Source organism: Anomaloglossus baeobatrachus, chromosome 11 (assembly GCF_048569485.1).
Source record: "Anomaloglossus baeobatrachus isolate aAnoBae1 chromosome 11, aAnoBae1.hap1, whole genome shotgun sequence".
Lineage (NCBI taxonomy): Eukaryota > Metazoa > Chordata > Amphibia > Anura > Aromobatidae > Anomaloglossus > Anomaloglossus baeobatrachus.
The window spans coordinates 169,041,212-169,054,561 of NC_134363.1; the positions used below are offsets into that span (position 1 = coordinate 169,041,212).

General features: G+C 51.4%; 1 protein-coding gene across 3 annotated transcripts in view; it reads right to left on the reverse strand.

Moving 5' to 3' along the window:
* KMT2A (lysine methyltransferase 2A) overlaps positions 1–13,350 on the reverse strand; it is a 387,559-nt gene that overhangs the window by 14,271 nt on the left and 359,938 nt on the right. For all 3 annotated transcript variants that reach the window (XM_075328635.1, XM_075328633.1, XM_075328634.1), the window contains exons 34-35: positions 10,428–10,511; positions 990–1,119 (exon numbers count right to left, since the gene is read on the reverse strand). In XM_075328635.1, the coding sequence (XP_075184750.1) occupies positions 990–1,119; positions 10,428–10,511 (214 nt within the window). The remainder of the gene's footprint in view (positions 1–989; positions 1,120–10,427; positions 10,512–13,350) is intronic.

Consider the following 13,350-nt stretch of genomic DNA (forward strand, 5'->3'; position numbering starts at 1 on the left):
TGTTGGCTGCAGCAGTTCGTGGTGTGCTGGTTGTATGGTATGGAAGTTTCCGAGTAGCCTCTTTTCTTCCTGCCTTTTATGTTGTGTCCCCTTGTGCACTTTTAGTGGCTCCTTTGTGTGTTATTGCCGCGTGAACAAGATGTCGTTTTCCCGTTTGTGAGGTTGGTGTTTACGGTTCCGACTCACCCCTTGGGTGGAGGTGGGGAAGGGTAATTACATTAGGGCTAGCCCATGAGTCAGGGCCAGGTCGGGGTCCTGGACCTCCCTACCTTCAAGGGTACCTCCGGGTGTGAGGGTGAGTGCAAGTACCCCAACCTTAGGGCCAGCATAGGTTATCCTTTGTTCCCTGAGCACCCATAATAGAAATGCATCTAGCTCCGGAGGTCCAGCCATCTGTTCTGCTATAGCCCCTACAAGTTCTCTGTCTCCATGTTTTCAAGATTAGAGCATTTTGTTATGTTTTTCTTGAGGAATTACCTCCATCAGCCCTGCCTCGTTGGACTAGATGTCTCCAAGGCCTGGCTTAGCTTGGTATTCGCCTCTTACATCGTCCTTTGGCCATTAGGACTTTTTATTTGCCGTTGGGCAGGGTCCATGAAAGAACTTGTCAGCCTGTATGGTTATCAGAGCGGCATACCCAATGGGGGACAGGTGGCCTGTATGACGGGTGAAGGCTTGCTAAACCGGGCACCATTAGGATAACCTTCCTTCTTTTACTACTTAGTGTCAGCCTCCTGGCATAAAGCCATGGTGTCTGGGTTCCCTAGTGAACTGAGAAGGATTTTACAATAAAGTGTGTGTGTGTATATATATATATATATATATATATATATATAAAATCCCCTTTAAAAGGGAAATATCCAAAATGCGTGGGTGCCTTCACCGGCAGTTAATATCTGGAGAACCTCTTTAACCATCAGACCATTTATTGAACCTTTCCCCTGTAGATCACCATGGGCAGTGAGGAACCTAAAGGGCCCAGTACCCACCTTTCCATCATAATATTTCTCTCGTTTGTCGGTCAATGTAGAGCGAACGACGTTCCCTGAATATTCGATCACCATCTCTCCAGCATCAATGTTCCTCTTGCAGAAGAGACCTCGGCCATGGATTGGAGATCTGAGTAGAAAAGAAGAAAAGAAAACCATTTACCAAAGCTAGTTTATGATTTTGTATGTACATAAATTAAGCTTTTGTGGTATCCCGGTACCCGTTCTACTGCTGCTGAGTTACACCGTCGTTGTGTGGCAGTAGATTTGTTCCAGTGTGTCAGGATTACTTTGTGCACTGTGAGTCAGGCAGTATGAATAGTATTGTCTTATGCTGTGCGTACACTGGGGATTGTTACATGTACTTTGCTGCCATCTACTATGGAAGTTAGGTGTTCATTCTCCTCACAACAAGCTGCCATGGAAACAGCTGGGAGAAGTCTCCACCTCAGGGCTCAGTAAAATGAATCAAACAGTTCTAGTCAGGAGAGAGGGAGGAAGCTTCCACAATCTCTATCTCAGTCCATGCTGAGGCGACATCTGTTTCTTCATATAATCACCTCCACAGAAGAGTGAAGCTTCCTACAGCCAGGAGAGATCAGGCTGAACATGGGCTCTCCTCAATACTGATTTCTTATGCGCTTCAAGCCAGAACCAGTGTAACGTGACGTTAATGCCACAAACTCTGTCTGCCCTACCCCCTGCAAAAAGGAACGGTAAGTAGCTCCATACCACCAGTGTGTAACCATGGGGAGCCAACCTGTGTACGTCACTCCATCAGCGAAACATCACCTGGACTAGGCAGAATATTACCTCCAACAGCAAGTGAGGAGAACTGTGCTCCAGCCGCCCTGAGAGGCCTAAACCGAAGAGAACTGTGCTCCAGCCGCCCTGAGAGGCCTAAACTGAGGAAAACTGTGCTCCAGCCGCCCTGAGAGGCCCATACTAAGGAGAACTGTACTCCAGCCGCCCTGAGAGGCCTCAAACTGAGGAGACCTGTGCTCTAGCCTCCCTGAGAGGCCCATACTAAGGAGAACTGTACTCCAGCCGCCCTGAGAGGCCTAAACTGAGGAAAACTGTGCTCTAGCCTCCCTGAGAGGCCCATACTAAGGAGAACTGTACTCCAGCTGCCCTGAGAGGCCTAAATCGAGGAGAACTGTGCTCTAGCCTCCCTGAGAGGCTCATACTAAGGAGAACTGTACTCCAGCCGCCCTGAGAGGCCTAAACTGAGGAGACCTGTGCTCCAGCCTCCCTGAGAGGCCCATACTAAGGAGAACTGTACTCCAGCCGCCCTGAGAGGCCTCAAACTGAGGAGACCTGTGCTCTAGCCTCCCTGAGAGGCCCATACTAAGGAGAACTGTACTCCAGCTGCCCTGAGAGGCCTAAATCGAGGAGAACTGTGCTCTAGCCTCCCTGAGAGGCTCATACTAAGGAGAACTGTACTCCAGCCGCCCTGAGAGGCCTAAACCGAGGAGAACTGTGCTCTAGCCTCCCTGAGAGGCTCATACTAAGGAGAACTGTACTCCAGCCGCCCTGAGAGGCCTAAACTGAGGAAAACTGTGCTCCAGCCGCCCTGAGAGGCCCAAACTGAGGAAAACTGTGCTCCAGCCGCCCTGAGAGGCCTCAAACTGAGGAGACCTGTGCTGCAGCCACCCTGAGAGGCCCATACTGAGAACTGTACTCCAGCCACCCTGAGAGGCCCCCAACAGAGGAGACCTTTGCTCCAGCCGCCCTGAGAAACCCCAAACTGAGGAGAACTGACGTCTGGCTGCCCTGAAAGACCCAAGCTGAGAAAAACTGTACTCAAGCCGCCCTGCGAGGCCCCAAACTGAGAACTGTTTCCAGCTGCCCTGAGAGACCCCAAACGGAGGAGATCTGTTCTCCAGCTGCCATGAGAGACCCCAAACTGAGGAGAACTGTTCTCCAGCTGCCCTGAGAGGCCCCAAACTGAGAAGTGTTCTCCAGCTGCCCTGAGAAGCCCCAAACTTACTTGTTTAATGAGAAGACACCTACTTTCATAGGCAAAATACTAAGTGTATTATATACAGTGAACTGTTGCCTCTTTGCCATAACCCCTGTTCTCCAGTTGCCCTGAGAGACCCCAAACTGAGGAGAACTGTACTCCAACTGCCCTGAGGCCTAAACTGAGGAGAGCTCTGCTACAGCTGCCCTGAGAGATCCCAAACTGAGAACTGTTCTCCAGCTGTCCTGAGAAGCCCCAAACTTACTTGTTTCATGAGGAGAAGACACCTACTTTCATAGGCAAAATACTAAGTGTATTATATACAGTGAACTGTTGCGTCTTTGCCATAACCCCTTCACGACCGAGGACGTAATGGTACGTCCTAAATCATGAAGGGGTATCACCGCCGGCTGCTGTGGTAAGCCGGTGGTGATCCCCACACAAGTCTGCTGATTTGTACAGTAGACATGTGTGCCTCGCAGGCGTAGGTGGATCCACGATCCACCCGCGCCTGTTAACCCCTTAAATCACGCTGTCAAAATGTGACAGTGCAATTCAAATGCCCACAATGGGTAACACGCACTTACCCGCTGCCATCGGAGGCCCCATGATGCGATCATGGGGAGCCGATGGTTGTCATGGTAGCGACGGGTCATGTGATGACTCCTGTCGCTATCATGACATAGTTCTTGTTACAGCTGACAAAGTGCAGCCTCCAACAGGAACCCTGCATTTCTGCTGAACTGAGCTGTGCAGCTCTGATCTACAGAAATTAAACCGCAATCAGACTGCTGATCCTTATACGCAAAAAAAAACAGCTGTCACTGAGCCCCATATCCTGAAACATGACAACCCTACAGATTGCAGAAAATGGCACGAAAAGTGCGCTACTTTTTTTTGGACAAACTTCTGAATTTTTTTAACCCCTTAGATAAAAGATCTAAAAGCTGCAGTAAATGAATTAAAAACGGATTTTTGTGTACTCACCGTAAAATCGTTTTCTCTTAGCCATCATTGGGGGACACAGGACCATGGGTGTTATGCTGCCTATCCATAGGAGGACACTAAGTAGATGCAAAAGCATAGCTCCTCCTCTGCAGTATACACCCCCTGTCCGGGCCAGGCAAGCTCAGTTTTAGTACACAAGCAGTAGGAGAAAAAACCAGTAAAAACTTACCTCAACAGAGGAACATGAGAAAAAGAGTCATAACCAAATAAGGTACTGAGAGAACCAAGGCCCAACAGGGAAACAGGGTGGGTGCTGTGTCCCCCAATGATGGCTAAGAGAAAACGATTTTACGGTGAGTAAACAAAAATCCGTTTTTCTCTGACGCCTCATTGGGGGACACAGGACCATGGGACGTCCTAAAGCAGTCCATGGGTGGGAAACATAAAAGAAGACAACACAACCCAAGGACTAGGAACCAGTCCCGGACAGCCTGGAGCGCCTACTGAGAGAGGTGCTCTACTGCCGTTTGCAGAATTTTCCTACCCAGATTTGCCTCAGCTGAAGCCTGGGTGTGGACTCAGCGCCAACTGCTCGCATGGAATGAGCCCGCAGCCCACTAGGAATGGGCTTGACTTGCAAGCGGTAGACTTCCTGGATCGCAGAGCGAATCCAGCGAGGCAGCTGCCTGTCCCTTCGTAGGCCCCTCAGGAATGACGAACAAGGAGTCCGTTTTCCTAAAGGGGGCTGTCCTGGATATGTAATATCTAAGAGCTCTGACGAGGTCTAACGAATGCAGAGACCTTTCCACCCTATGAACTGGGTGTGGACAAAAGGAAGGCAGGACAATGTCCTCGTTCAAATGAAATGGGGTAAGAACCTTTGGAAGGAAATCCGGGAGAGGGCGCAGAACCACCTTGAGACCTGCCCTTTAAGGGAACTGAGAGCCAACCCCGCTTGCAAGCCAGACTGTAGAAAATCGAGAATTCTGGGGATGGCCAGAGGCATAGGCTGGACGTTAGTTTCCCTGCACCATGAAAGGAAGATTTACCACGTACGGTGGTAAATGCGGGATGAAGCAGGCTTTCGGGCGCTGATCATGGTGGAAATAACCCCGGGGGAGAATCCCGCTCTTGTTAATATCCAGGTCTCAATGGCCATGCCGTCAGCTTCAGGGCTCTGGAGTTCTGATGGGAAATGGGCCCTTGAGTCAGCAAGTCTTGGATGTCTGGAAGGCGCCACGGTGCGTCTGTGAGCATTTGTACTAATTCGGCGTACCAGGCGCGCCTGGGCCAGTCCGGTGCTATCAGTATCACCAGGACTCCCTCTGCCTTTGATCTTCCTGATTACCCGCGGCAGCAGGGGTAGAGGTGGAAATATGTAAGGCAGGCAGAAGTGGTGCCAGGAGCAGACTAGAGCATCCGCGTCGATGGACTGCGGGTCGCGTGACCTGGCTATGAACGCGGGTACCTTTGCATTCAACCTTGAGGCCATTAGGTCCACGTCTGGTGTGCCCCAGCGAGTGCAGATGTGTAGAAACACATCTGGGTGGAGGGACCATTCTCCGGCAGCCAGGCCTTGGCGACTCAGAAAGTCTGCTGCCCAGTTCTCTACCCCGGTATGTGTACCGCTGATATCACTGATCCCGTCGATTCGGCCCAGCTGAGGATCTTGTGGGCCTCGAGATAAGCCGCTTTGCTGCAGGTGCCCCCCTACCGATTGATATAGGCTACAGCTGTCGCATTGTCCGATTAAACTCAAATTTGACGACCCGCTAGCAGAGGGCTGAACGCTCTGAGCACGAGGAAGATCGCGTGGAGTTCCAGGATGTTGATGGGAAGGAAAGACTCCTGGGGCGTCCAACGTCCTTGAGCAGTGTGGTGCCGGTACACTGCTCCCCAGCCTAGGAGGCTGGCGTCTGTGGTCAGGACCAGCCAGTTCACTGGGAGAAAAGATCTCCCCTTCGATAGGGATGAGGACCGAAGCCACCAGCGGAGTGCGTACCTGACTGAAGGCGTCAGGTGAAGATGTCTGTCCAGGGAAAAGGGGCTCTAGTCCCAGGCCACTAGAAGGGCTAGCTGCAGTGGGCGGAGGTGCAGTTGAGCAAAGGGTACTGCTTCCATAGCCGCCACCATCCTGCCGAGCACTTTCATGCTGAATCGAATGGAGCGAGACGGAGGACGTAGAAGGCAGCGTACCGCTGGTTGAAGAGCGAACGCCTTGTCCTGAGGGAGAAGGATCAAGTCCCGACGGGTGTCCAGGGACATGCCCAGGAAGGTGATGGATCGTGATGGGATCGGGGATGATTTGTCCAGATTCACTAGCCACCCTAAGCGGGATAGGGTGTCCACAGTGATCTGTACGCTGGTTGAGCAGTCGCGGAAGGAGGGGGCCTTGATGAGGAGGTCGTCCAAGTAAGGGAGAACGACTACTCCCCTGGCGTGAAGGACGCTCATGGCGGCCGCCATGACTTTGGTGAAGACCCTTGGTGCGGTGGCAAGGCCGAAGGGTAGAGCTACGAATTGAAAGTGGGAGTCCTGAATTGCGAAGCGGAGGAACTTTTGGTGATCTGGGGCGATGGGTATGTGCAGGTACGCATCCTTGATGTCTATGGAGGCGAGGAATTCCCCTTCGACCATGGATGCAATAATGGACCTTAGGGAGTCCATTCTGAATCTCCGTACGTGCACATGTTTGTTTAGGTGTTTGAGGTCCAGGATGGGTCGAACTGACCCATCCTTTTTGGGGACCACAAAGAGGTTGGAATAAAAACCCCCGAACTTCTCGTAGTCTGGGACAGGTATTATCACTCCTGCTGTTTGGAGAGAGTGGATTGCTGAGAAAAAAGCTTCGCTTCGTTTTCGAGTCTTTGGGGGGTTTGAGAGAAAGAACCGACTCGGGGGTCGGGTCCGAAATTCTATGTGGTAACCGGAAGACACAAGGTCTCGCACCCATTTGTCATCTGAGGCGGCAGCCCAGATGTGTTGAAAGAGCCGCAGTCGACCTCCTACAATGAGTGTGTCTTCCGGGGCGCCGAAGGAGTCATGAGGGGGGAAAACGTCGTGGCAGAGTCTCCCTAGTCCTGGACTGTTTCAGTCTAGGCTGCCATGACGAAGTGGGTTTCGGGGAGAGCTGAGAAGGTCGGTCCCTGCGTAGTCCGTAGCTGGTGGCGGGGACAGCATGGGATGTCGACCAACCAAATGAGTTCCGAAAGGATCGGAACGAGGACTGTGGACGTCTGGTGAAGGACGTCCTGGACTTCAGCTGGGGGAGGGAGGTACTCTTTCCTCCCATGGCGTCAGAAATGAGCTTGTCCAGACGTTCGCCAAACAATCGGTCTGGAAAAAAAGGAAGGCCCGTGAGAGACTTCTTGGAGGCAGAGTCCGCTCGCCATTGTCGAAGCCAGAGAGCTCTACGGATGGCTATGGTATTTGAGGCGGCAAACGCTGCGCAGGTAGCAGCGTCCATGGAGGCCTGGATGAGGTACTCCGCCGCAGCGGCAATTTGAGCTGTTACCTCTGTGAAGGTCTGAGTGAACTGGGATTCCTCAAGCGAAGTGTTAAGGGATTCTGCCCAGACCGAGATCGCCTTTGCGACCCACACAGAGGCAAAGGAGGGCGAGAGGGAGAAACCCGCAGCCTCAAAAGCAGAGCGGGCGAGGTGCTCCACCTGTCTGTCTGTCGGGTCCTTGATGGAAGAACCATCGGGTAAAGACAGGAGCGTCTTTGTGGTAAGGCGGGAGACCAGGGGGTCGACCGAGGGCGGATCGGCCCAGCCCTTAGGGGGCAGGTGAGGCAAAAGGGTACCGGGACTCCATGAGTTTTCGGTTAACGAAGCGCCTGTCAGGCTTCTCCCTTTGCTTTGTGAGGATATCCTGAAACTCTGGGTGATCAGCGAAAACCTTTTGGGGTTTCCTTGCCCTCTTAAAGGAGACCGCATGGTCAGTGGTAGTGGATGGGGAATCCTCCACATGCAGAGTTTGGTTGATTGCTGCTATAAGGGAGTCTATTGCAGTTTGATCATCTGGGGGTGATGAAACCAAGGAATCCTCCTGGTACAAACAGCATTCTCCCTCCTCCAGCTCTTCAGAAGCCGTGGAGCGTGTGGGAGAGCCTGCCCTGTGTGCTCCCGAGGGAAAGCCCGCTGGAGACACCCGGCCGTGTGCCCTTTTCCTGATCCCTGCAACCGGTGAAGCATGTGCCCGGATTACCTCAAAAGGATCCTCCATAGGGGTATCCTCAGGCTGCGTTCCGTCCAGGGACCCAGAAGGGTGTGGAGGACGACATTGCATAGCCAGAACCAGGTTCTGTGACAGTTTTTCCATGGATTGGGACAGAAACTGTGCCCATTCCGGTGGGCTGGGGGCCCTAGGCTCTAGGCCGGTGGTGGCAGGGGGGTCTTGGGGGGCTATAGGGGCACAGGACTCACAGAGAGAAGAGGTGTGTTTACGTGGTAGCACAGCGTGGCAGGCAGTGCAGGCTGAGTAATAGACTATGTGGGCTTTAGTACTCTTAGTGCCCTTAGATTTCTGCATGTTCCTAATAGGAGTATGCCAGGAGGGGGAGCAATGCTCAGCAGAGCTACAATTGATAGCAAGCACCTCACCAGAATCAGCCTATGGCCCTGTCCTCAGGAAGGATTAAGCTCTATGAAGATCTCGCACGCTTCCCTGGGGGCGGGGCTTATCGTGGCCGCGGGGGGCGGGGCTTAGCGCTAAAAGAGCGGGAAGATGAGTCAGTGTGCCCCCCCTGCTGTGGGTAGTAAAAAACGGCAGGAAGGGAGCTTCTGAGTTTTCCTCCCTCTCCCTACAGTCAGCACACAGCTTGTCAGCGGTGGTTATCAGCTGGCTTTTGCTGGAGCAAATAAACAGAGCAGATAATACACAGCTGAGTCCCTGAGCCCTGGGTCCTCCCCCTGCCACCTGGAAATTATCTGCAAGACTTTCTGCAAACAGCCGAACTTCCCCCTCCTCCAGCCAGCAAGCTAGAGAAAGTTAACACTGTGTGTGCAGGATCCTTGCTCCTTGCACATAATAAATACTGTAAATGCCCTTGAAGCCTTCCCTGCACCGTCTTTTCTCCCTTTGTCTGGGAAACCAGTCAGGGGGGATCTCACCTTAAAACACTGCTTTCCAGGCAGTGAAAATAGCAGAGCCAGCTTGCTGTGTTGGTGTCATTTTCAACTCAGAGCCTGCAGAGAGGGGCTGAGGAATTGGGCTATAGGGGCTTTGGAAAATCGGTGTCTGTGGAACCCGTTGTCCAGCCCAGGATCCAGCGTCGCGGGAGGGGGTACGTGTAGGCAACGCTTCACGTTCCCGCCCATTGATGGTAGTGGGAGATCGGTCCCAAAAGGAAACCGTCGCCCTCAAAAAATAAACCTTGAAAGGAAGTGCCTCCTGCAGACACTAAGGGTACTTTCACACTTGCGTTGTTTTCCTTCCGTTACAATCCGCCCTTTTGGAAAACAGCGGAATCCGTTAACGGATTCCGCTGTTTCCCATAGACTTGTATGGGTGACGGATTGTACCAAAAGGACCTGCGTTGCTTCCGCTGGGCGACGCTCCGTTGCTTCCGCCCAGCGGGAGGAACGCAGCATGTAACGTTATTTTGAGCAGCGGAATCCTCTGGATTTCACTGCGCATGCTCTTTTTTTTTTTTTGAATCAAACTTTATTTTGGCTTGCGCTGGCCGAACGTTCAGCTGAGCGCCCGGCCGTCGGCAAGCGACAGCGCTCAGCTGAGCGACCGGCCGCCAGCATGCCTGGCCGCCGGCAAGTCACAGCACTCAGCTGAGCGCCCGCCCGCCGGCATGCCCGGCCGCCGGCAAGTCACAGCGCTCAGCTGAGCGCCCGCCGGCATGCCCGGGCGCCGGCAAGTGACAGCGCTCAGCTGATCACCCGGCGGTCGGCTGCATGGAGCGATCAGCTGATCACCCAGCGGCCGGCAAGTGAAAGCGCTCAGCTGATCACCGGCGGTCGGCTGCAGGGAGCGATCAGCTGATCACCCGGCGGCCGGCTACTGGGAGCGATCAGCTGATCACCCGGCGGCCGGCTGCAGGGAGCGATCAGCTGATCACCCGGCGGCCGGCTACTGGGAGCGATCAGCTGATCACCCGGCGGCCGGCTACTGGGAGCGATCAGCTGATCGTTCACAATAGTCTGCCGCTGGTAAGACTGTAAAAAAAAACAAAAAAAACCCAAAACGAATTGCGTTGTTTTGCAGCATCCGTTGCATCCGTTGTGCCACTATATGCAACACATCCGTTGCATCCGTTACACAACGCAATGCAACGGATACCGTTCACCGCAAGTGTGAAACTAGCCTATAGCTAAAACTGAGCTTGTCTGGCCCGGCCAGGGGGTGTATACTGCAGAGGAGGAGCTATGCTTTTGCATCTTAGTGTCCTCCTATGGATAGGCAGCATAACACCCATGGTCCTGTGTCCCCCAATGAGGCGTCAGAGAAAGTCAATATTTTCCCCAAATGTGTCGATATCCTTTAAGTGTAAAAATAAAAATATTGTTACCGCACCTGTAAACCCCTACTGCCTCTTTAGACGTCTTCTTGAGATGCCGGAATCTCATTGGCATCGGTAGATCCATGCTGGTGGCCCTCCTATGATAAGAGGAGTTTTGTATTAGGGTTCTGTGTTGTAGAGCAGCTCAACGGGACGGTAACAACCACCGGCCATAACACAGGTCTACAAAAAAATATTTTTTTAAATTATCGCAGGTGACTTTGTACTTTTCTGAATCATCGTTTTGTCCTGATTTCATGTATATAGTTTTTCTGTAGCACGTATAGTTTCCATGGAGCAGCATCATTATTATAAGGTGTAGGAAATATACTGGCGACATCAAGAAAACCGTAATCTACATATCAGGAAAAAAATGCTTCACCTTACAGAACAGTTGTTATTGAACCAAAATAATTTCACATGCAAAATAGAAACCAAAATATGAGCAGAAATTAAAAGTGCTTAACATTAGACCGTCGTTGATATCATTTTTCAGGGTTGTCCCTATGTAACATCCAACTGTAATCTGCCATCATTGAGTCATTGTTCCATTACTTTAATGTCCTGGTGACACCGCTCGCCTTGTTCATCGCTTACATCCCCAAGATTTTGAGGAAAGAAATCTAAGTGTGAATGCAAAAAGTGCATTTTAAGAGACGTGTGACATCCAAGACACTGGGATGCATTTAGCACTTCCTCAACACCTTCAACATATTCTGGAGATTTTTTTTTTCCTAAGACGTTGTCACAGATCCACCTGAAGCTTTTCCAAGATCTCAATTCCTTATCATTTAGAGTCCTTCAAACACATCATCTCTCTAAAGGCCCCGTTACATGCTACGATTTATCTGACGATATGTCATCGGGTTCACGGTTTTCGTGACGCACTTCCGTCATCGTTAGCGACATTGTTGCGTGTGACACCTACGTGCGACTTCGAACAATCACAAATAGGGTAAAAAGCGTTGATCGTTGACACGTCGTTCAGTTTCAAAATATTGTTCGTCGCTTGGAACGCAGCAGACATATTGCTACGTTTGACACCCTGCCAACGACGAACAACATCCACACGACCGCCTTGGTCAAACAATATATCGCTGAACGATGTTGCGTCGTTTGTGATGTGTACGTGTGACCGCTACAAAACGACCTATGAGCGATCTCGGCAAATCGTAACAACGATCTGGGCGTGTCACATTGCTAACGAGATCGCTAGCAATATCGTTGTGTGTAAAGCAGCCTATAAGCTCTCTGATCGGAGGACCAACAAATACGCCTTCCTTCAGTTTTGCTGGTGAAATGCTGGAGAATTTCTGTGAATTGTACTGGAACCCTTGTGAATTTGTTTTAGGCTTTCACAAAGTTTTTAATCAATCCCAACTTTATATGTAGAGGAGGAAGAAACATTTTTGTTGGAGCAACTAAAGGATTATGCTGAACATGATCTCTACCTGGAGCACAGATGTTTCTCTGTCTCCAATCATGATGAACATAATGCTCTACTGTAATTCTACTGTCCCATAAACACAAAAAAAAAGAGAATTTTGTTACTTACCGTAAATTCTTTTTCTTATAGTTCCGTATTGGGAGACCCAGACCATGGGTGTTTAGCTTCTGCCTCCGGAGGACACACAAAGTACTACACTTAAAAGTGTAGCTCCTCCCTCTGAGCTTATACACCCCCTGATAGCCAGTCCTAGCCAGTTTAGTGCAAAAGCTGAAGGAGAATAGCCACCCACAAGTAGAACCGAGTAAGAACCGGAACAACCGGAGACTCTGTCCACGACAACTGCCGGTGATAACACACGGAACAAGAAAATTGCCAACAGGCAACAGGGAGGGAGCTGGGTCTCCCAATACGGAACTATAAGAAAAAGAATTTACGGTAAGCAACAAAATTCTCTTTTTCTTTATCGTTCCTTTGGGAGACCCAGACCATGGGACGTTCCAAAGCTGTCCCTGGGTGGGAATAAACAGAAAAAACTAAGAAGTAGGCGGAGCCTAACTTCACAAGTGGGCGACAGCCGTCTGAAGGATGCTCTGGTAGGCGTCCGAAATGGTCGATCTAATCCAACGGGCCAAGGTCGGCTTAGAAGCAGAGAGACCCTTGCGCCGCCCTGTGGTTAGCACAAAAAGAGAGGTGCACCGCCTAAGCGCAGCGGTGCGAGACACATAGATCCGGAGAGCACGCACCAGATCTAGAGTATGCAGCGCTTTCTCAAAGTGATGAACAGGGGCCGGACAGAAGGAAGGCAAGGAAATATCCTAGTTAAGGTGGAAGGGAGAGACCACCTTAGGAAGAAAGTCCGGGGTCGGACAGAGAACTACCTTGTCTTGGTGAAAAACCAAAAAAAGGTGACTTCGAGGAGAGCGCAGCCAAATCAGAGACTCTCCTGAGAGAAGTTATGGCAAGTAGAAAGGCCACCTTTTGAGAAAGACGATACAAAGAAACCTCCCTAAGGGGCTCGAAAGGGGGTTTCTGCAATACCGAGAGGACCAAGTTAAGGTCCCAGGGATCCAAGGGCCGCCGATAAGGCGGAATGATGTGAGACGCACCTTGCATGAAGGTGCGGACCTGAGCCAGCCGGGCGAGACGCCGCTGGAACAGCACTGATAGAGCTGAGACTTGTCCCTTGAGAGAGTTGAGGGACAGTCCTAGCTGCAGACCGGACTGTAAAAAAGACAGAAGGGTCGGCAACGAGAATGGCCAAGGAGAATGGCCGGAAGAGCGACACCAGGACAGGAAAATTTTCCAAGTCCTGTGATAGATCTTGACGGAGGAAGACTTACGGGCCCGAGTCATAGTGGAGATGACTTCAGGAGGAATACCAGAAGCCATCAAAATCCAGGACTCAAGAGCCACGCCGTCAACTTGAGTGCCGCAGAATTCGGGCGGAAAAACGGACCTTGCGAGAGCAGGTCTGGACGGTCCGGAAG